Source organism: Pygocentrus nattereri, chromosome 4 (genome assembly GCF_015220715.1).
Source record: "Pygocentrus nattereri isolate fPygNat1 chromosome 4, fPygNat1.pri, whole genome shotgun sequence".
Lineage (NCBI taxonomy): Eukaryota > Metazoa > Chordata > Actinopteri > Characiformes > Serrasalmidae > Pygocentrus > Pygocentrus nattereri.
The window spans coordinates 3,890,052-3,912,400 of NC_051214.1; the positions used below are offsets into that span (position 1 = coordinate 3,890,052).

Genomic DNA, 22,349 nt, shown 5'->3' on the forward strand with positions numbered 1-22,349 from the left:
GTGTATTTATATATGGATATAGATATGTTGTGTATTAATGTATTATTATTGCTCAGTGCATTAGCTAAATTAATAATATACTGCATATTATACATGTATATGCACCCAACCACCTGTGCGACGGTTATTTACCAATATTCACAACATCCAATCCAATATATATACATACTGATCAGACCTAACATCATGACCACCTCCCCGTTTCTACGCTCACTGTCCACTTTATCAGCTCCACTGACCGTATAGTTTCACTCTGTAGTTCTACAGTTACAGACTGTAGTCCATCTGTTTCTCTGATACTCTGTTACCCTGTTCTTCAGTGGTCAGGACCCCCATGGACCCTCACAGAGCAGGTACTGTTTGGGTGGTGGATCATTCTCAGCACTGCAGTAACACTGACGTTGTGATGGTGGTGTGTTGGTGTGTGTTGCGCTGGTCTGAGTGGATCAGACACAGCAGTGCTACTGGAGTTTTTAAACACCTCAGTGTCACTAGAACTAGAACACCAGAAACAAGCAGGTGGTCATAATGTTATGCCTGATATACAAACTACATCACACATCTGCAATGCACTAAGTGATCAAAAGCCCTCTGTCTAATTCAAATTCAAAGCCGTCTGAATGGATCTTTTGTTGTAACCCACATTTTTACTGAGCGTAAATCCTGCTCACATGCTGGCCACGGGCTGATTTTCATAATCCAAGAGAAGCACTTTCAGCAAAACACAGAGAACCCTGCGATACTTTCTTTAAATCTGGACTAGGGGTCTGCAGCATACCTATGTACACCGTGAAAGTGAACTCTAGGGGGCAGCGTCCAAACCAGAATGTACAGAAAATGCAGAGCAACGTCTCATGTTTTTCCTCTCTCTCCAATTTTACCGAAAAGCAAAGTAAATATCATCTCAATTTCAATCATTTTGCTCATCGTGCTCTTTCTGCAGTGTTTACTTTTAGTTTAGATACTAAGAATCTATTTTACTAAAAATCTATTTCAGACTCATATATTTAAAAAAAGAAACATCCAAATGACAAATCAAATGGCTTAATTTTATTATATGAGGAAAAATTTCCAAGAACATTTTTCTAAATTTGACTAAAGCTCTATGTGAAAACTTTTTGAGGGGGGGAATTTAAAATATATCTTTTATATTAACTTATTTCTATTTGCCATAGAAACGCATTGAACAAAGTGTGTCCAAACTTCTGACTGGCGCTGCAAACAGCCAATAACAAACAGGATGGGTTTTCTTACCAGGCCAGTTGAGGTGGGCACCAAACCGCAGGGCGAGGGTCCGCAGCCAGAGGGTTTTATGAGTAAGCTGGTCCCAGTCCACACCCTGAGGGCTCTGCAGGAGAGTAAAGGTCATGAGGCTCCAGGGGCTGAGGACCATGTTCTTCTCCTGCAGCCGCACCAACAGGTGAGCCACGCCGTTCACAAACTCCTGCAGCTCCGCACTCGCATTCAGCGGCAAACCTCTGACACAGAAAGAGGAGTGAAGACGCAGAAAAGAGTCAGAGATGCCATCAAGTCCATGGATGCACATGAATGCCACCACAATGTCCTGTTTACCAGTGGGTATCTCAGTCCGAATTGGGGCGTGTCAACAAAAAAGCAATGGTATCTGCTTAGAAACTGACAGTATTTCAGTTATTCATCAGCCACAACCTTAACCCTGCAGGCTAAAACCATCCACACATGAAAATACAGCTGTTTGCACATCTGAGTGGATCAGACACAGCAGTGCTGCTGGAGTAAAATATCCAGCCAACAGCGTCCTGTGGGCAGCGTCCTGTGACCACTGATGAAGGACTAGAGGATGACCAACACAAACTGTGCAGCAGCAGATGAGCTGTCGTCTCTGACTTTACATCTACAAGGTGGATCGACCAGTGTCTAATAGAGTGGACAGTGAGTGGACACAGTGTTTAAAAACTCCAGCAGCACTGCTGTGTCTGATCCACTCAGACCAGCACCACACACACTAACACACCACCACCACGTCAGTGTCACTGCAGTGCTGTGAATGACCCACCACCCAAACAGTACCTGCTCAGTGAGGGTCCATGGGGGTCCTGACCACTGAAGAACAGGGTAACAGAGTATCAGAGAAACAGATGGACTACAGTCTGTAACTGTAGAACTACAGAGAGCAGCTATACAGTAAGTGGAGCTGATAAAGTGGACAGTGAGTGGAGAAACAAGGAGGTGGTCATGATGTTATATCTGTACCTCATTTCCAACCAAAACCGCTTGAACACGAATCAAGTCGTATTTATAACCTTCAAAGTTGTAAATAGTCCAAGAGAACACTATTGGCCTCTGTCTGGGTGTGTAGGATGGCCCCCCGCCTCCCCCCATCACTCAGCGTGATGCTAGTCATCGCAGGCGTCTGTTGGCTGAAGTAACAGAACTGGTGATTGGCGCTTTCCTCAGAGCGTGTTTGGCTGTCCAGTGACGTCGTGCGGGTCTCGGAGGAAGCCTGTACTAGCCTTCGCTCTTCTAGTGCTGGGAGTACTGTGTGATTGGAAGAGTCTTAAGCGGTGGGTGGAACTGGATATGACTAAATTGAGGAAAAATCCAAAAGATCTCCTCTACTACCTTCAAAAACAACTGTGGTATGGATTGAAAGTCTGGAATCTGCACTTTCCACACAATTTGTCCACTTTTTTCAATGAGCTACGAGTAAGACACAATTCAAACAAGATTATATCATGCTTCTTTAACCTTCACAGGTCTTTCATTTATACTTCAGGACCAGGCAACACCGTCCATCGCTGGGTTTTACCTGGGCACCAGGTTAAACTGCCCGCGGTTGACCCTTCCCTGAGCCAGAGCCCTTGCAGACACAGGCTTTCCAAAGCACACGTGCATGCAGCCGTAGTCGTCCTCCAGAACCTTCCGAGCCTTCAGCAAACCCTGCGCACACATAAACACACCAGCTACTGTACTGGCCTGGAATTAGGAGTAATAGATTAGAACTCTTAGTCTTAGATTTCCACCAGAGACTTTATCCAAGGATAAAACAGATGGGCCGCACCGTTGTGGTCTCTTTGGGTTTGGGGACACCCAGCAGCTCGTGAGCAAGGAGGGTTTCTTCTAGAACGCGGTCATAGCTGATGCTGACCGGAACCAGAAGGACGTCATACACCTCTCCTTTAAAAAACGGCTCCAAGACCATCTGCATCAGACCTACGAAGATAGATGAGAATTCACAGAACATACAGAACACCATTATTGACCAATGGAGACCACCAGCAGAAACCTTTAATGGCTTCTATGAATTTTTAGCAGAGTTGCCATGAGTAAACTCAGCTTTTCCATGAGGAATGTCAGCTTACTCAGCTTTTCCATGAGTCAAGTTAACTTTTCCATGAGGAATATCAGCTTATTTAGCTTTTGCATGAGTAAAGTGAGCTCTGTCATAAGGATTTGGCTTCAGAATACCAAAACCGGGGATACACAGTCCAAAGACATGCAGTCAGGCCAACTGGACATGCTGAATTGCCCCTAGGTGTGAGTGACTGTCTGTGTCTGTCTGTCTGCCCTGTGCTGGACTGGCGACCTGTCCAGGGTGTGTCCTGCCTTTCGTCCGAAGACTGCTGGGATAGGCTCCAGCACCCCCCCGCGACCCTGACGGAGAAGCGGCTTAGATAATGGATGGATGGATGGATGGATGTATTGTAATGGAATACGTTACTGAATACATTTAGTACAGTGTATTCGGTATTCAGCCATCGCTACGCCTTCAGGGTATTTTGCCCAACTCTGACCAATAGTACAGTCAGCTTACCCAGCTTTGGCGTCAGAGACTTCAGGGTCCTGCTGCGCAGCCCTTCCACATAGAACTCCACAGGAGCAAAACCCGTCTGCAAAACACCCATCAAATACATGGCCATCAGCTTCTTAATGAAACACTGAACACCTTTCAGCAAGGTAGAGGTCTGCACTCCCGCAGACTCACACTGCACCTGCACCGCAATATCTTGCGGCACAGGACTAATTTTCAGAGTTGCGAAGGGGAGCGGGTGGGAAACCAGCCCACTGCAGGCGGGAGCGGGACGAAGCATGAATGAAGAGAAATCCTGCCAATTAATGAATAATCCAAATAAAGTAGAACAGTCTCTAAATCGTATATATAAACAACATAAAATGATAAATGATAAAACAATTTAAAAACAATTTAAAAAACTGTTAAAAACATATTTCTTTACTTTAGCGTTTAATTTTCTTAACCATTACTATTACTTTCACTTTCTCATTAGTGGTATTTTTATTGTATTTTTAATTATACTTTCTTCTTACGCTTTTTACTTGTAATTATTATTAATAGATCTCCTTTTCTGCTATTCATTAATATAATTTATCCTTGATTATCTTATTTCTCTTTTTCCTCTATTGTTTTCACTTTGTATTGTGAAGCACTTTGAGCTAAACTTTTTAATGTATGACAGGTGCTGTATAAATAAGCATTATTATTATTATTATTATTATTATTATTATTAAAATGAATAAACTCATTATCGTAACTTACGAAAACGGCGGAGCCTTCGGCCACAGCTGCCCAGCAAAACCCCGAAAATACCAGCTCTGTGGTTTTAATTCCTGCTCTGTGTTTAAATGATGAATAACTGGCGTTTGGTGAAGTTACTTCACAGCGAGTCTGATGACCATGACTACCACGTTAGTAGTACCAGATGTTGGATGTCATGTCGCCTTGACAGAGCTGCGTGGGTGGGACAAAACGTTTCGGTTGCGGGCGGGAGCGGGAACAAATGATTCCAATTTTCTGGGGGTGCGGGCCGGAGCGGGTTGATATCTTGCGAAAGCAGCCGAAGGAAACAACAGTCCCGCGTAAACTTCTACAGCAAGGCTTGAGAACTTAATCAAAAAGACGGCAGCATCTTCATTAAATCACAGAAGCGCTTCAGCGTCCACAGGTGAGATTAGAAAGCACAGTTCGCTGTAACCGACCGTGCGGTGTCTATAAAGAGGCTTCACCGACAAAAACCCGGAAGTCTTACCCGCACTATAGTCCTGACGTACTCAGAGAGCACTGCCCAGTAGAGCTTATCCGAGCCAATCGAACGCCGGATGAAGAACGCTCCCGACCGTCGGAATATCTCACCAATTAGAGACATTCCCATCAGAGCTGGAGGAGGAAAGAGCGATCAATGAAGTGTGTTTCAGAACAGATAATCAATCAATCAATCAATCAGCAAATCAATCACTGTAAACATCATCACAAATGAATGCCAGTTACTGAGACGGCTAGTTCTTCTGACTTCAGCCACATTAGCGAGTCTCAATTCACTTTTTGGATGAAATATATAAAAAAATACACAATGCTTGCTGTTAAAGGGAAATTCCACCCTTTTTTTAAAATAGCTCACAGTGGTGGTGATAGGAGCCAGACGTCCACCGCTAAAAACGCCCTCACAGAAGGTTTTTACATGAAATGGTTATGAATTCACTGCCTGATGCCCGAGACACTGTTTTATGATCGATACAAATACATTTTATAATATATTCCTGGTGGTGGGATACATGCCGGAGGCCCAAAGAAAGCTTATATTTTAGAATTTAACACTATTTTACCACCATCAACATTCCATATAACGCTCAGAAGACTCGTAGGTTCTCTGGTGGTTCTGGATAGTAAACAAAGTGTATATCTGTGCTGTAGTCAGGGTGACCCCTGGTTCCCATCACCACTGTAAAGAAATCGGAGTCTCTACAATCAACCATTTCACACCAAACCACTCTGAATCACCGTTTACATCTCAAGGACTGAATAACGCAGAAAGTTAGGAAAATTGGTGGAATTCCCCTTTAAGACATTATGCATAGCTCATTATGGAACAAAATTGTGATGTATGGGAATTCTGGGCTGATATTAAAATCTTTTCCATGAGCATAACTGTTGATTATGTTACACATTCATAAAATGAAGACAATGCAACTAAATCCAATTACAGTGGTGGACAATAATGAAGTAAATGTAATTAGTTTCTGTACTTTAGTATTTTTGGTGTATCTGTACTGAAGTTTCTCCGTTCTGGGCGACTTTCTCCTTTCACTCCACTACATTTCAGAGTCTAATATCTGACTTTTTCCTCCTACATTTTGAGAAATCTGTCGTTCCTTTTGGTTTCTGTGTGTATAAAAACGTAACATGTCAAAACGAAAGAAGCGCAAAGCCAGAGCACCAATCAGGGCCCAGCGGTCACTTTGTTTAGAGCTGGTTTTGACCTGTTGGTCATACCGACCCAGTGCAGCACGCGGTTCAACGTCAGCGCAGCAGCGTAAAACTTTGGGAGAGTCTGTTCAACATAAATGATGAACTAACCTAACTTTGTGTAAATAGAGCACAATATAGAAATATGTCCACATATGCAGTCGAGACTGACGCGGCTTTTTTCTGAATTTCTACAAACACCATTTCATTTTATAGTAAATGAGTTTGGGCTGGTTTATGTTTATGAACAGACGCCTACAGATCAACATAGTAAAGGAGCTCATCTGTGATCCTGAGTTTAAAGCCAGTTTTTATTCAACTTAAACTTGGAACTAAGTTGTAAATAAATCTAAAACTGAAACTTTGCTTGTGTGTAAAAAGTGATTTCAGAGCCACTCGGTTCTCCCTGATGGAAACTGTTTACCTTCAGTGTTTTGTGCTTCTGATCATTTTAATAGACGTCAGCGTCACTAATTAATGACGTTCTATTAAAAGACTGGTTTACCAAGAGAGACGCTGGAGGACTTTCACCTGAAATGAGTTCATGAAGCCAGTCTGGTTATAAAAATGATAACAGGACCAGATCAGAGCCAGAATTCCTCTTTTAGTACTTTTACTTTATACTTAAGTACATTTGAAGGGAAATACTTTAGTACTTTTACTCAAATGGAGGTCTAAAGGGAGGAACTTCTACTTTACTGGAGTGATATTTTACCTTGGGGGTCTCGACTTTAGCAGAGATATACACAGAGAACTGGTAAGAATTATTTGTGTTTGGTTACAAATGCGGTAAAATGAATGAAAAGCAGAGATTTTAGTACAGTAGTCTAAATGTTCAGCTCAGCATCTGCTGATACTGATATGAATTCAATATCTTAGTGTATCCCTAGAAGAAAACATGATAGGGAAGCAACAGAGTAAGTCAAGTGATCTGAGTTCTAGGGGTGCCGGGAGCTGGACTGGACCGAATGTGTGAGATTTTAAGACTCTTATATTACTAAGTGGATTAATCTCAGTACAGAAATAAATAAACACACCCAGCACCTGTTCCTCAACCCAAACCGTATGAAACAGAAGTCCTGATGTTTTACAGCCTTCACTCTTTTCTCTTGTCTGTAATAGATACTTGCGAATTCCAGCAGCGATGACGGGGATGGAGAGGTCGTAGGTGAACATGATGTAGGACAGAACCAAGAAGTCGATGTAGCTCCTGTGATTGGGCATCAGAATAACGGGATGCTCCTGAATAGCCTGCTGGAGCTGAGGACCGAACGATGACAGGATGGGAAAAATATCATGCACACCGCAAAAAACGTTAAATATAGTCACACAATCATATAATCTAATATTTCTCCTGTTGAGATTGCTGTACGCTTAATTTAAGGGTATATAACTTATTTCTAGAAATGATTTTACTTGTTTTAAATAATTTCATCAAGGAAAATTCTCACTATATTGGCAGATAAGTGTGTTTGTTATTTCTTATCTGCCAGTACAGGGAGACAATTTTACTTGATAAAATGACCTAAAACAAGTAAGAAATCTGAAAAGAAACTAAATAATCTAATAATAAGTGCAAAACAAGCTCAAAATGGGAAATCCTAGATATATCGACTAGATTTAAGATCATTTGACAAGATGACAAGCCATTTTTTGCAGGGTAAGCATGAATTCCAGAATCCAACACAATGACTGGCAGAGTGAAAGACAGGAAACAGCATGAAAGAGTGTGAGAAATGCATCATTCAGATCGTTTAACCCTAACAAACACATCCTTTATACTTGTTTTTGAAATGCAAATACAGATTTAACTGATTAAATAACTACAATACTGGCCAAAAGTCAGAGACCAACAAGCAGATTAGATAGAAGATAGTCAAAGAAGTGTCCCGAACTGGAGTTCAAAAGAGATCAAAGGCTACAGACAAACTGGGGCCTCCTAACAACCACCTGGAAGAGCTGGTAGCCCCCAACACTGCCCCCATCAGATAAACAGCACTGAAAGCTTTGATCTCTGAGAGAGAGGAGAAGATCAAGCTGCTCCAGATCTGAAAACATCCACAGGTGTTTCTGTCCATCCTTCCACTGTGAGAAGACCAGTCAGCGCTGTGGGTCTGAAAGGACGTGTAGCTGATCAAGAAGAACCTCACTGAGAAAAGGAGACGGACACACCAAACAAAGAAGCTGGACGATGGACTGACCACCCCAGAGTCCAGACCTCAACACCACTGAATGGGTTTGATTACTTCAGAAAATGAACCAACTTCTCAGACTGAGCTTTGGAGGCGTGTCTGCAGGTTCTCTGAGGAGCTGGAAGGAACTTTGAATCTGAGCTTAATAAAAGGTGGTCTTTGACTTTTAGCGCAGTACAATATATAATAATTGGTTGTTGGAATTATGGTTCTCCACAGAACCATCCATAGCACATTCTCTGTCAATCTGAAGAACTCTTTCAGGATCACGCAAAGGGTTCTCTGAGTGTTCATGGTTCTAAACAGAACCATTTTCTTTACTAAAGCCCGTTGAAGAAGCATCTTTTTAAGAGTGTAGTACAGTAAGATGGGGGTGTTTCACAAAGGAGGATTTCTTAAGCCTTTAGAAAACTTCTAAAACTCAGGGTCCATATTTGGGCTCACACTTCATCGTGTGTATAATTATGTGGGTCATTCTATGTCCATTTTTGTGTCCCTAGTGTTTACAAATGTATTACATATGAAAAACAGGTTTGGGTTACTGTGCAATGTAAACAAATATACATAAAAACAGAATAAAATGATGGGCAAATCATTTAAACACTATATTCAAACTGAAACTGAGAAATGTTATTGTTTTTGAATATATTTTGAATATATGCCCATTTTGAATTTAATGCCAGCAACACGTTCCAAAAAAAGTCGGGACAGGGCAATAAAAGACTGGTGAAGCCCTACAGAGAGGCGGAGTCTTTCAGAAGGAAAGATGAGGAGGGGTTCACCACTCTGTGAAAGACTGCAGAATCAAATAGTGCAACAATTCACGACGAACATTTCTCCATGTAAAATAGCAAATAACTCATCATCTGCGGTGCATAATAACATTAAAAGATTCAGAGAATCTGTAGAACAATCTCTGTCTGTGAGGCACGAGGCTGAAAACCAGTATCTGCTGGCCGTGATCTACAGACATGGTTCTGTAGTGGAAATCACTGCATGGGCTCAGAAACACTTCTGAAAACCACTGACTGTGAACACAGTTCATCACTGCATCCACAAACGCTGTTAAACTCTAAAACACAAAGAAGAAACCAAATATAAACAGGATCCAGAAACGCTGCCACCTTCTCTGGGCCTGAGCTCATTTATGACGGACTGAGGCGAAGTAGAAAAGTGTCCTGTGGTCTAAAGAATCAAAACTTTAAATTCTTTTTGGAAATCATGGACGGTGCATCCTCTGGGCTGAAGTCACAGTTCAAAAGCCAGCTTCTATAACGTGTAACGGGGGGGGGGGGGGGGGGGGGGGGGGGGGGGGGTTAGTGCACATGGCATAGGTGAATTTCCACATCTGTGAAGACACCATTAATGTCAATGATACATACAGGTTTTGGAGCAACATATGCTGCCATCCAGATGACGTCTTTTTCAGGGGAGGCCTTGATTATTCCAGCAAGACCACATTCTGCATGTATTACAGCAGCATGGCTCTGTAGTAAGAGTCAAGGTGCTAAACTGGCTAAACGGGAAACCATTTCACTTCCAAAAGTACAGCAATGTGTCCTCAGTTCCCAAACACTTACAGAGTGCTGTTGAAAGAAGAGGTCATGCAACACAGGGGTAAACAGGCCCCCCGTCCCAACTTTTTTGGAAGGTGTTGTTTGCATCAATTTCAAAATGAGAATGTATTTGTCAAAAAAACAACATTTCTCACTTTAAGCATTTGATATGTTGTCTTTGTACTATTTTCCGATAAATATACGGCTTAAGTGATTTGCACATCATTGCATTCTGGTTTTATGTGCATTTTGCACAGCGTCCCAACTCTTTTGGATATGGGGTTGTAGTTTCATTCCAGTTTTAGCTTAAAAGTGAAAATAAGGTCTGAACATGTGATTTTACTGAATAACTATGTATATTTAATGTCTAATGTCTCATGCCTACAGAACTTGAAGTAAATATATGTAGATTTTGGCATGAATTTGGGTGTCTATTGACTTCCACTGTTAGCACTGTTAGCCTAGCAGCTCTAGCAACTTCAGACTAAACAAACTTGGACAACTGGCATGTCTCGGCTGATCTCCTGCGTTTAGGATGGATGGAAAACCCTGTACAGTTAACGTATCCAGGTGTACTAAGGAATCCTTCTTTGCGCAATCCCTCCTAGATAAGCAGAGACAGATAATAATAGCACAGTCATGGTGACCGCTGATCTGACCCGTGCGAGTCCGTCCTCGTTGACCCAGATGGAGCGGAAGAGCCTTTTGAAGATTTTACTGAGCGAGAAACCCAGCAGACGGATGAAGCTCAGCTGCAGGTTCTGAGCCATTTTGTCCAGAATCCCAGCGGCCTCTTCCTTCACGCACTCAGGCGGCTCTCCGGACTCCGCAGCGACCTGCACGCAGCGTAACCCATCAAAACAGGCCAAATCCGGGATTTCTGATATGTGATGTACTTTAGTCCGTGTTTTTTATAGATAATAGTGAGTCATACAGTTTCAGAGACCAGATAATCAAGTCTATTAGAGATTAATGAACAACTCCACAGGCTTATGGGATGGTAATTGGTGGGCTATACATTTCTACTACTCGTTATATACTGCACTGGCCTCGTAGCTCCAGTGCTAACACTACAGTAACAAACTTCAGAAACCAAACAAGTCTTGCCTGATGGATTCATGCCAAACTATCACTTTAGTACATTATTACTCCACTTCACCCACAGCGCCTGGACACTGAAGGCTTCTGCAGGCCTACGCTGTATTGTTAATGTATAAAAGTATATACAGGGTGAGTCAAAAGTCACAGGACACCGTTTCTTCTTATTTTATTCTTTATTTTATTATCGACTTCCATCTCTGGGGTCATCTCAAACAAATTGCGTATGCTGAGAAAATCCGCAACAAACACCACCACAGCGCTGCATCGTGGAGGCTTTAAAACGGTGTCCTGAGACTTTTGACTCGCCCTGTATATTAAGCAAGTAAGTGATACTTTTTTTAAGCCCACAAAGCGGGAAATTCCACCTCCGCATTTAACCCATCCATGAAGTGAAACACCACACAGACACTAGGGGGCAGTGAGCATGCTTTAGTGGAGCGGTGGGCCGCCCTATCCGCAGCACCAGGGGAGCAGTTGGGGGTTAGATGTCTTGCTCAAGGACACCTCAGTCATGGACTGTCAGCTCTGGGGATCAAACCGGCAACCTTCCGGTCACAGGGCCAGATCCCTAACCTCCAGCCCACGACTGAAGGTGATGCCTGTGTACAGTCGTATACAAAAGTTTGACCACCCCTGGAAACGACATGTTTAGTTGACCGAAGTGAAAATAAGTTAAATCACCCTCCACAGGGAACACATTTGAATATGGACTCTTTGGTCATTTCTATTTACATAAATAATACATTTGTAATTTGAAGCGTGAAATGCTCCAGGCCACATTATGTCTGCTTTTCCTCTAACATGTTCAATTTTAATGCACAATAACTGTTTATTTGCTGTAACGTATTGGAGCAAAACAGACCATGAAGTGTGGCCTGTGTAAAAGTTATGGCACATTAAATGTGTTATGGTTTATTTCTTTTTCCAATATGTTAAACTTAGCAAATGAACAGAAAATATGAAAGAAATTAACAAAATGACACACACATATATATATATACATATATAAACTTCTATATATATGTATATATATGTGTGTGTGTCATTTTGCACACGACTGTATTTGGACAGGACAGGATGTTGAACTGTATCGATCTCACCTCTGCGATAACGTAGCGCAGGAACTGCGATTCCAACACCATCCTATTGAGAGCCTTAACAGAAGGGGGCGTGGCCTCGTGATACGGCTGAGCGCTGAACGTCCTGAGGGCGTGGCTTATGTCGCTGCTCTGCCTCCTCTCCTCCAGAATATCAAAGAAGCTTTCGAGCTCCGCCCTCAACATGTGCTTGCCCTGCAACAGAGAAACCATGCATAGTAGCTGTCCAATCAGAACCAAAACACGTGTCTGTCCAATCAGAACCAAAACACGTGTCTGTCCAATCAGAACCAAAACACGTGTCTGTCCAATCAAAACCAAAACACGTGTCTGTCCAATCAGAACCAAAACACGTGTCTGTCCAATCAAAACCAAAACACGTGTCTGTCCAATCAGAACCAAAACACGTGTCTGTCCAATCAAAACCAAAACACGTGTCTGTCCAATCAGAACCAAAACACGTGTCTGTCCAATCAGAACCAAAACACGTGTCTGTCCAATCAAAACCAAAACACGTGTCTGTCCAATCAAAACCAAAACACGTGTCTGTCCAATCAGAACCAAAACACGTGTCTGTCCAGTCAAAACCAAAACACGTGTCTGTCCAATCAAAACCAAAACACGTGTCTGTCCAATCAGAACCAAAACACGTGTCTGTCCAATCAAAACCAAAACACGTGTCTGTCCAATCAGAACCAAAACACGTGTCTGTCCAATCAGAACCAAAACACGTGTCTGTCCAGTCAAAACCAAAACACGTGTCTGTCCAATCAAAACCAAAACACGTGTCTGTCCAATCAGAACCAAAACACGTGTCTGTCCAATCAAAACCAAAACACGTGTCTGTCCAATCAAAACCGAAACACGTGTCTGTCCAATCAGAACCGAAACACGTGTCTGTCCAATCAGAACCAAAACACGTGTCTGTCCAATCAAAACCAAAACACGTGTCTGTCCAATCAGAACCAAAACACGTGTCTGTCCAGTCAAAACCAAAACACGTGTCTGTCCAATCAGAACCAAAACACGTGTCTGTCCAATCAAAACCAAAACACGTGTCTGTCCAATCAGAACCAAAACACGTGTCTGTCCAATCAAAACCAAAACATGTCTGTCCAATCAAAACCGAAACACGTGTCTGTCCAGTCAAAACCAAAACACGTGTCTGTCCAATCAAAACCAAAACACGTGTCTGTCCAATCAGAACCAAAACACGTGTCTGTCCAATCAAAACCAAAACACGTGTCTGTCCAATCAGAACCAAAACACGTGTCTGTCCAATCAAAACCAAAACATGTCTGTCCAATCAAAACCGAAACACGTGTCTGTCCAATCAGAACCAAAACACGTGTCTGTCCAATCAAAACCAAAACACGTGTCTGTCCAGTCAGAACCAAAACACGTGTCTGTCCAATCAAAACCAAAACACGTGTCTGTCCAGTCAAAACCAAAACACGTGTCTGTCCAGTCAAAACCAAAACACGTGTCTGTCCAATCAAAACCAAAACACGTGTCTGTCCAATCAAAACCAAAACACGTGTCTGTCCAATCAGAACCAAAACACGTGTCTGTCCAGTCAAAACCAAAACACGTGTCTGTCCAATCAGAACCAAAACACGTGTCTGTCCAATCAAAACCAAAACACGTGTCTGTCCAATCAGAACCAAAACACGTGTCTGTCCAATCAAAACCAAAACACGTGTCTGTCCAATCAAAACCAAAACACGTGTCTGTCCAGTCAAAACCAAAACACGTGTCTGTCCAGTCAAAACCAAAACACGTGTCTGTCCAATCAGAACCAAAACACGTGTCTGTCCAGTCAAAACCAAAACACGTGTCTGTCCAATCAAAACCGAAACACGTGTCTGTCCAATCAAAACCAAAACACGTGTCTGTCCAATCAGAACCAAAACACGTGTCTGTCCAATCAAAACCAAAACACGTGTCTGTCCAATCAGAACCAAAACACGTGTCTGTCCAGTCAAAACCAAAACACGTGTCTGTCCAATCAGAACCAAAACACGTGTCTGTCCAATCAAAACCAAAACATGTCTGTCCAATCAGAACCAAAACACGTGTCTGTCCAGTCAAAACCAAAACACGTGTCTGTCCAGTCAAAACCAAAACACGTGTCTGTCCAATCAGAACCAAAACACGTGTCTGTCCAGTCAAAACCAAAACACGTGTCTGTCCAATCAAAACCAAAACACGTGTCTGTCCAATCAAAACCAAAACACGTGTCTGTCCAGTCAAAACCAAAACACGTGTCTGTCCAATCAGAACCAAAACACGTGTCTGTCCAATCAAAACCAAAACACGTGTCTGTCCAATCAGAACCAAAACACGTGTCTGTCCAATCAAAACCAAAACACGTGTCTGTCCAATCAGAACCAAAACACGTGTCTGTCCAGTCAAAACCAAAACACGTGTCTGTCCAATCAGAACCAAAACACGTGTCTGTCCAATCAAAACCAAAACATGTCTGTCCAATCAAAACCAAAACACGTGTCTGTCCAGTCAAAACCAAAACACGTGTCTGTCCAATCAGAACCAAAACACGTGTCTGTCCAATCAAAACCAAAACATGTCTGTCCAATCAAAACCAAAACACGTGTCTGTCCAATCAAAACCAAAACACGTGTCTGTCCAATCAGAACCAAAACACGTGTCTGTCCAATCATAACCAAAACACGTGTCTGTCCAATCAGAACCAAAACACGTGTCTGTCCAATCAAAACCAAAACACGTGTCTGTCCAATCAGAACCAAAACACGTGTCTGTCCAATCAAAACCAAAACACGTGTCTGTCCAATCAAAATGCTGCAGAATTCCTCCAAGCCAAAAAAGTACCAAGTAAGATAAAATACTTAAACATCATTCCACCACTGACAGACGTGAACGGCTAACATGCTGCCACCACCACTGCGAGCAGCTCTGACTCAGTAAGTTTCTGTAGAGCAGAGCGCTTCACACCAACCCGCTCCACTGGACTCTGTTTACATCTCACCCATTTACTTATACTGAAATTTTGAAAAGTAGGGTGAACGTCCCTTTAACAAGCCCAGCTGGCTCGATGCGACGACTCGGTTAAGAGAAGCAGCAGAAGCGCAGCGCCTACAGGGTTAAAGCGAAGTTTAAGAGCTCAGAGAGGCGCAGTTTAGCGCCACTATTAAACCGAGTCCAGCGTCTGATCTGGCCTTGTTCTCCAACATCAACAGCATTCAACATGGCTTTGCCAATGAAAGTGAAAGAAAGAGCTGGACTTCAGGGTGAAGCCTGGAAAACCCTGGAAACGAGGGATAAATGGGAACGAAAAGCGGTTTTCCTACCAGCGGCTCCATGGCTGAGAGCGCAGAGCGCAGTCCCGCGCAGATGCAGGTGCACTCAGCCTCCTCGCTAGGGGGCAGCAGAGAGCAGCGAGTGAGGCAGGAGAGAGCCAATCAGCTTCCGAGCCAACCAGAGCGAGCCAATCAGATGTCGAGATTATGGGAACTCCTCCTGAGACCGGGTCGCGCGACTCCTTTCGCCCAGTACCCTACTCAAGAAACCCCTACAGAGATTAAAGGGCAAGTCCACCCACTTTTCAAAAGTTCTGCAAAACTCAATCAGTGAGATGTGAGGCCGTTCAGAGAGGTCTGGTGTGAAATGGTTGATTTCAGAGACTCACCTGCTGAACAAGGGCCTGATGGTTTTCCTTTCTAATAGGAACTGGCTTAATGGTGTCCGTTTCCACTGAGGAACACCTCGGGATCTCATTAGGAAACGTTTAGAATCAGCCATAAGTCACCTGTTAAGCCATTAGGATCCTCTACACTGTAATACCAACCCATTAAAAACCATCAGAAACCACCGGAAACGCTTAAAGGTTTCTGTGGATTTTTTTTCATGAGGGTCAGACGTCTTTACAGTGGTGGTGATGGCAACCAGGGGTCACCATGACTACAACACAGATGTAGCCGTTTTATTTACCATCCAGAACCACCAGAGAACCTGTTTTGCTTTGCAACGTCCCGCCTGTAATTTCCAAACAAAATTGTCTCGGTCATCAGGCAGTGAGTTCATAACCATCTCATGTAGGAACTTTCAGTGAGGAGCTTTTAGAGGGGGACGTCTGGTTCCTATCACCACCACTGTGAGCAGTTCTGACTCGGTAAGATTCTCTAGAAACACCAAAACCAGTCCAAATGACTTTGTTTACATCTCAACCACTGCATTATGTAGAAATCTGGCAAAATTAGTGGCGTTCCCCTTTAAAAGCCCCTGCTGTGCTGCTTTTCCCCCCTTCAGAAACTTTGCAGCCTGCTTTATACAACAACAGGGCCCAGTCTGTTCCTTTAGCTCGACATTACAGCCAGAGGGGGACGAAGTACACAGATCATGTACTGGAGTTAAAGTCGAGACCCCCAAGGTAAAATATTCCTCCAGTAAAAGTAGAAGTTCCTCCCTTTAGACCTCCACTGGAGTAAAAGTACTAAAGTATTTACCTTCAAATGTACTTAAGTATAAAGTAAAAGTACTAAAAGAGTAATTCTGGCTCTGATGTCCTGTTATCATTTTTATAACCAGACTGGCTTCATGAACTCATTTCAGGTGAAAGTCCTCCAGCGTCTCTCTTGGTAAACCAGTCTTTTAATAGAACGTCATTAATTAGTGACGCTGACGTCTATTAAAATGATCAGAAGCACAAAACACTGAAGGTAAACAGTTTCCATCAGGGAGAACCGAGTGGCTCTGAAATCACTTTTTACACACAAGCAAAATTTCAGTTTCAGATTTATTTACAACTTAGTTCCAAGTTTAAGTTGAATAAAAACTGGCTTTAAACTCAGGATCACAGATGAGCTCCTTTACTATGTTGATCTGTAGGCGTCTGTTCATAAACATAAACCAGCCCAAACTCATTTACTATAAAATGAAATGGTGTTTGTAGAAATTCAGAAAAAAGCCGCGTCAGTCTCGACTGCATATGTGGACATATTTCTATATTGAGCTCTATTTACACAAAGTTAGGTTAGTTCATCATTTATGTTGAACAGACTCTCCCAAAGTTTTACGCTGCTGCGCTGACGTTGAACCGCGTGCTGCACTGGGTCGGTATGACCAACAGGTCAAAACCAGCTCTGAACAAAGTGACCGCTGGGCCCTGATTGGTGCTCTGGCTTTGCGCTTCTTTCGTTTTGACATGTTACGTTTTTATACACACAGAAACCAAAAGGAACGACAGATTTCTCAAAATGTAGGAGGAAAAAGTCGGATATTAGACTCTGAAATGTAGTGGAGTGAAAGGAGAAAGTCACCCAGAACGGAGAAACTTCAGTACAGATACACCAAAAATACTAAAGTACAGAAACTAATTACATTTACTCAGATACTCAGTTACTGTCCACCACTGATTACAACAGCAGCAACAGAGCTGCCACTGATTTCTGTGACGGTAGCATTACTTTATTAGTAATAACATTGTTAGTGTGAGATTGAGAGTTTAAGAAAGGAGCTTTTAGAAGCATTGAATCTTTCAGACGTCTGGTTCCCATCACCGCCACTGTGAACTGTCCTGCCTTTTCTTCTTCACACCAAACCACTCTGAATGGCTCTGTTACCATCTAAACCATTTCATCATGCAGAAGTTTGGTGAACTTGGTGGATAGAGATAAAGAGAGGTTGTAAGATGATGAATGTAAAGCCTCCTAGCAACGAGGAGGACAAGTTGAGCATGAAAAAGGTAGAAATACTGACTCTTCCCCTTCATTCCAGCTTCCACTCTTTTCAGGAGACTCACTTCCAGCTCCTCTAAGGATCTGCAGACACGGCTCCTTAGAAGCTGGTTCATTTTCTGAACTAATCAAACCCATTCAGTGGTGTTGAGGTCTGGACTCTGGGGCGGTCAGTCCATCCAGCTTCTTTGTTTGATGTGTCCGTCTCCTTTTCTCAGTGAGGTTCTTCTTGATCAGGTCCTACACGTCCTTTCAGACCCACAGCGCTGAGTGGTCTTCTCGCAGTGGAAGGATGGACAGAAGCACCTGTGGATGTTTTCAGATCTGAAGCAGCTTGATGTTCTCCTCTCTCTCAGAGATCAAAGCTTTCAGGGCTGTTTATCTGATGGGGGCAGTGTTGGTGTCCACCAGCTCTTCCGGGTGGTTGCTAGGAGCCTCATTTTCTCTGTAGCCTTTGATCATTTTACTTACTTTCACGGCTGTGGTCATTGATCTGCGCACACAAAGTAGTTTTACTTTCATTTATTGTATTTTATTGAACAGAAAGAAAGAGATGGTGTAAGACTGGCCAACAAATATCACAGCTCCAGAATAAATCATAACGAGTGATATCAGTGGCCGAAATGAGAGAACAATAATCAGCCACCGACCTACTGATCTTTCATAGAAAGAATATTAGATGATCCAGTGGTCTCGAAACCATAAAACCACACAGATCTAGTCGATAAACCGCAAAGGCATTTAAAAAACTAAGAAAATAAAGTTTCTGTTTCCTGCAACACACATCGGTAACACGTTTCAGTCTGAACGCCATTCAGGCCTCTTTCACTGTCCAACTCTAACCAACTGGCCAATCAACGGACGGCGGAAATGTCAATCAATACGCGCGACTGAATAAATAACACAAAACATGACATTTGAGGATATTTTCCACTGTATGGGAACAACCGGTAAAAGTTTGGTGTCAGGCTTTATAACATTATAATTTATGCAAATATATTCTGAGTTACGATTGCACACAGCATAACTACACACTCACGTATGCACACATATTGAAATGTAATTGGCAGCATTTTATACGGAATACCTCACCATTTCAATACTTTTGGTGAATTCATAACAGCTACATCTCGGTTTCAGTGCAATGTTACATACAGCTGGATGGAAACATTGAAATCACAAGAAAAAATTCATACAAAACTTTCCAGACAGAAAAAATCCTCTCAATGTAACAGGAATTCTTTTGATAAACAGGGTTTTTTTTTCCCCCAAACGCACCATAAAAATCATGCACTCTTCAAATACATTAATAACTGATGAATTTAAACCATGGGTCACCACAAATGAGCAACTACACAACATTAAAGCTGCAAATCATGAAGTCCAGAAGGTGGCGCCAGTGAGCGACTGCGGATAAAGCCAATATCAGATCCGACGTACGCTATATGTCCAAAAGTATCCATACACCTCTTCTAATGAGTGATGGGACGCTTTGAAGCAGCCACACACGAGGACAAGGTCACCAGTGCCAAGTGTGTGCTAGAGGGGTATAAAGCTCCCCAGCACTGGGCTGTGGAGCAGTAGAACTGTCTTCTCTGGAGTGATGGAGCTCCAATACCTCCGGGATGAGCTGGAGTGATCCAGAACTGACCATCCAATACCACTGACCTCAATGATGCTCAATCAAATCCTCAACATCTAGTGGGAAGCCTTCCAGAAGAGTAGAGCCTATTACTGCAGCACAACCTCACTATTATTTCCCTTGATTTCAGAAGAAACACTGAATAAGCAGGTGTCTACAAACTTTTGGACATATTGCGACTCCACTGGCACCACATCTAGATACATTCTGCTACTGACTCTCATTAACTACAGTGATTAAAGCTGATCCTACTGCTTTTATCCCGCTTACAAGTTCTGTTGTACAGTACATAAAGTGCTACATTGAGCCCTTTGTGATTGTAATTCCAGTAAAGCATCAGGAACCGAATCTCTGCGCAGTAACAGTCTACCGGTTTCTAAAACTACCCAACCAGTGTGCATCGCTGTTGTCGGAAGAAAACCTTGCATCTCCATTTTTCAGTTTTGGACATAATTTGAAAAGGCCTGTTGTCTTCTACATCGTGTGTGAATGTCATAAAGACGTCTGGTTCCATTGACTTTCATTAAAAGTAAAGTAGGTTTTCTCCTTCTCCTGTAAAGTTACGGTTTTGGAGATACGAGGTTTTGTTTCCGACAGCAGTGACATGTTTGAACTTAAAGCTTGTGCTTTGGCACCAGTTGAAACTTTCACACATTCGTGTACAGGAGGAGCCTCTGAAAGGGCTCAATACGCTTCTGAACTGTCTGCAGACACAGGAATATGGAGAAGTGAGGTGAAAGTGCTGCTATGCTTAGGTGAGGAGGTGCACTGCATGTACATACCCGTATGTGTGTGTGTGTGTGTGTGTGTGTGTGTGTGTGTGTGTGTGTGTGTGTGTACAAACGTATATTCACCGAGTGGCCACTCCTTGTTTCTACCCTTACTGTCCATTTAATCAACTCTACTGACCATATAGCTGCACTCTGTAGTTCTATAGTTACAGACTGTAGTCCATCTGTTTCTCTGATACTGCGTTAGCCCCCTTTTACCCTGTTCTTCTGACCCTCACAGAGCAGGTACCATTTGGGTGGTGGATCATTCTCAGCAACACTGACGTGGTGGCGGTGTGTTAGTGTGTGTTGCACTGGTGCGAGTGGATCAGACACAATGGTGCTGCTGGAGTTTTCAAACACCTCAGGGTCACTTCTGGACTGAGATCCAGCCGACAGCGTCCTGTGGGCAGCGTCCTGTGACCTAGGACTAGAGAATGGCCAACACAAACCGAGCAGCGGCAGATGAGCTGTCGTCTCTGACTCTACATCTCCAAGGTGGACTGACAAGGTTCGAGCGTCTGAGTGGACAGTGAGTGGACACAGTGTTTAAAAACTCCAGCAGCACTGCTGAGTCTGATCCACTAACACACCACCACCACATCTGTGTTGCTGAGAATGACCTACCAGAAAAATTATACCTGCCGTGTGGAGGTCCTGTGGCGGTCCTGACCGCTGAGGAGCAAGGAGAACAAAGTAAGCAGAGAAACAGAGGGACTACAGTCTGTATGGACACGTCCTTAATTAAGGGGCTGGTCACTGTATGACTTAAAGTCCCAGTGAACACTGTAAATGATTAAAAATGTTGGTATGATACTAAAATTGAGACAGATGTACTATAACATGGCTTAAACAATGCTGATCAGACCTGTTTGAGAACTGTGTGGGCGTGGCCTAATATTCTAATGAGCGTGACCGACAGCCCTCAGTCCTGCTACGCCGCTGCCTATGCCTGCTAGGCTAGTTTTCAGCTTTCTTATGGTAACGTGAACAGCGTTTTGTTAAGCAGCCCACATCAGCCTCGTGATTGGTGAGGATACTGTTTTGTACACACTACACACTAAGATTAGGATCGCCCAAATGCATTGGTCATTTACTGGACACTGAATTCCCGAGTTATATTCCCTGTGTGCATGTATAGACACGGATTTAGGTTCGCTGGGGCTTTAAGACGTGCAGCTCTGTGTGTGTTTGTGCGTGTTTAGTTGAAAAACAGTAAAGCCAATGATCTTTTTCTCGTGTCAGAAGAACTGTAACGTTAAAAAAGTGACGTTTCTGACGTCAAAGTAACTTTGAATTAAAAGCTAAAACGATTTGTCATGTGGTTATTTCACAAAGCAGCATTGCTCCGTTTAGGTTAGCTTTGCCTGTCCTTGCACCTTCCGATATTCACTGATGTTCAACTTAGTTTCAACAATAAAAACCGAAAAAAAGAAGCCTGTTCTTATTTTGGCACTTTTAATGCCTTTAAAAAAAAAAATTATAAAATAAAAACAAAAAATTAAATAAGAGGTTGTAAGGGGTTATTTTATGGGTCAGTTGTCCACTTTTCTGTTATAACAATAACAATAAAACAACCTGCGCACTGTGAATATACACCCTCGTTAGCTTGGCTCCAACATAGTGCAGCAGATCCCAGTATAGTTTTTATTTTAGATTTACATTGAGAAAAAAACAAAAACGGGACCCAGAGTTTTGTTATGTGGATAACTGAGATGTTCTGCTTTGTGTGTGTGTGTGTGTGTGTGTGTGTGTGTGTCTGCAGTGGCCGCTCTCAGCTTCAGCTGCTGATTTTGCCTGCACACTCCTGGCTGTCCACTAGAGGGAGCTGCTCTCTCCAGAAGTTGAAGTGGCTGTAGGTGTCGCTGCAGGGGAAGTCTGAGGAGCTGGATCTCCTCAGCAGGGGGAACACGTGATCCACCACCTCTCCCAGACGCACATACCTGCACATACACACTCGCTTTAGCCTTTTAATCACGGACAACAACACACAAAGCTCTGATTTATAACTATATGGGTAGAAAGTAGTTCCATTTATT

General features: G+C 42.9%; 2 protein-coding genes across 4 annotated transcripts in view; both read right to left on the reverse strand.

The window, feature by feature from the left end:
* Window positions 1-15,578, reverse strand: part of si:ch73-21k16.5 (dihydroxyacetone phosphate acyltransferase) — a 26,481-nt gene extending 10,903 nt beyond the window's left edge. Inside the window, exons 1-9 of the mRNA XM_037538031.1 lie at window positions 15,514-15,578; window positions 12,188-12,379; window positions 10,646-10,822; window positions 7,369-7,498; window positions 5,025-5,152; window positions 3,794-3,869; window positions 3,041-3,192; window positions 2,789-2,919; window positions 1,255-1,478 (exon numbers count right to left, since the gene is read on the reverse strand). Of these exons, the coding sequence (XP_037393928.1) occupies window positions 1,255-1,478; window positions 2,789-2,919; window positions 3,041-3,192; window positions 3,794-3,869; window positions 5,025-5,152; window positions 7,369-7,498; window positions 10,646-10,822; window positions 12,188-12,379; window positions 15,514-15,525 (1,222 nt within the window). The 5' untranslated portion in view covers window positions 15,526-15,578. The remainder of the gene's footprint in view (window positions 1-1,254; window positions 1,479-2,788; window positions 2,920-3,040; window positions 3,193-3,793; window positions 3,870-5,024; window positions 5,153-7,368; window positions 7,499-10,645; window positions 10,823-12,187; window positions 12,380-15,513) is intronic.
* A 2,827-nt stretch (window positions 15,579-18,405) lies between these two features.
* The window catches only part of si:ch73-21k16.1 (phosphatidate phosphatase LPIN1), a 50,925-nt gene continuing 46,981 nt past the window's right edge, over window positions 18,406-22,349 (reverse strand). For 2 of the 3 annotated variants that reach the window (XM_017714731.2, XM_017714732.2), the window contains exon 20: window positions 18,406-22,253. In XM_017714731.2, coding sequence (XP_017570220.1) covers window positions 22,091-22,253 — 163 coding nt within the window. In that variant the 3' untranslated portion in view covers window positions 18,406-22,090. The remainder of the gene's footprint in view (window positions 22,254-22,349) is intronic. The other variant, XR_005130217.1, reaches the window with a different exon arrangement.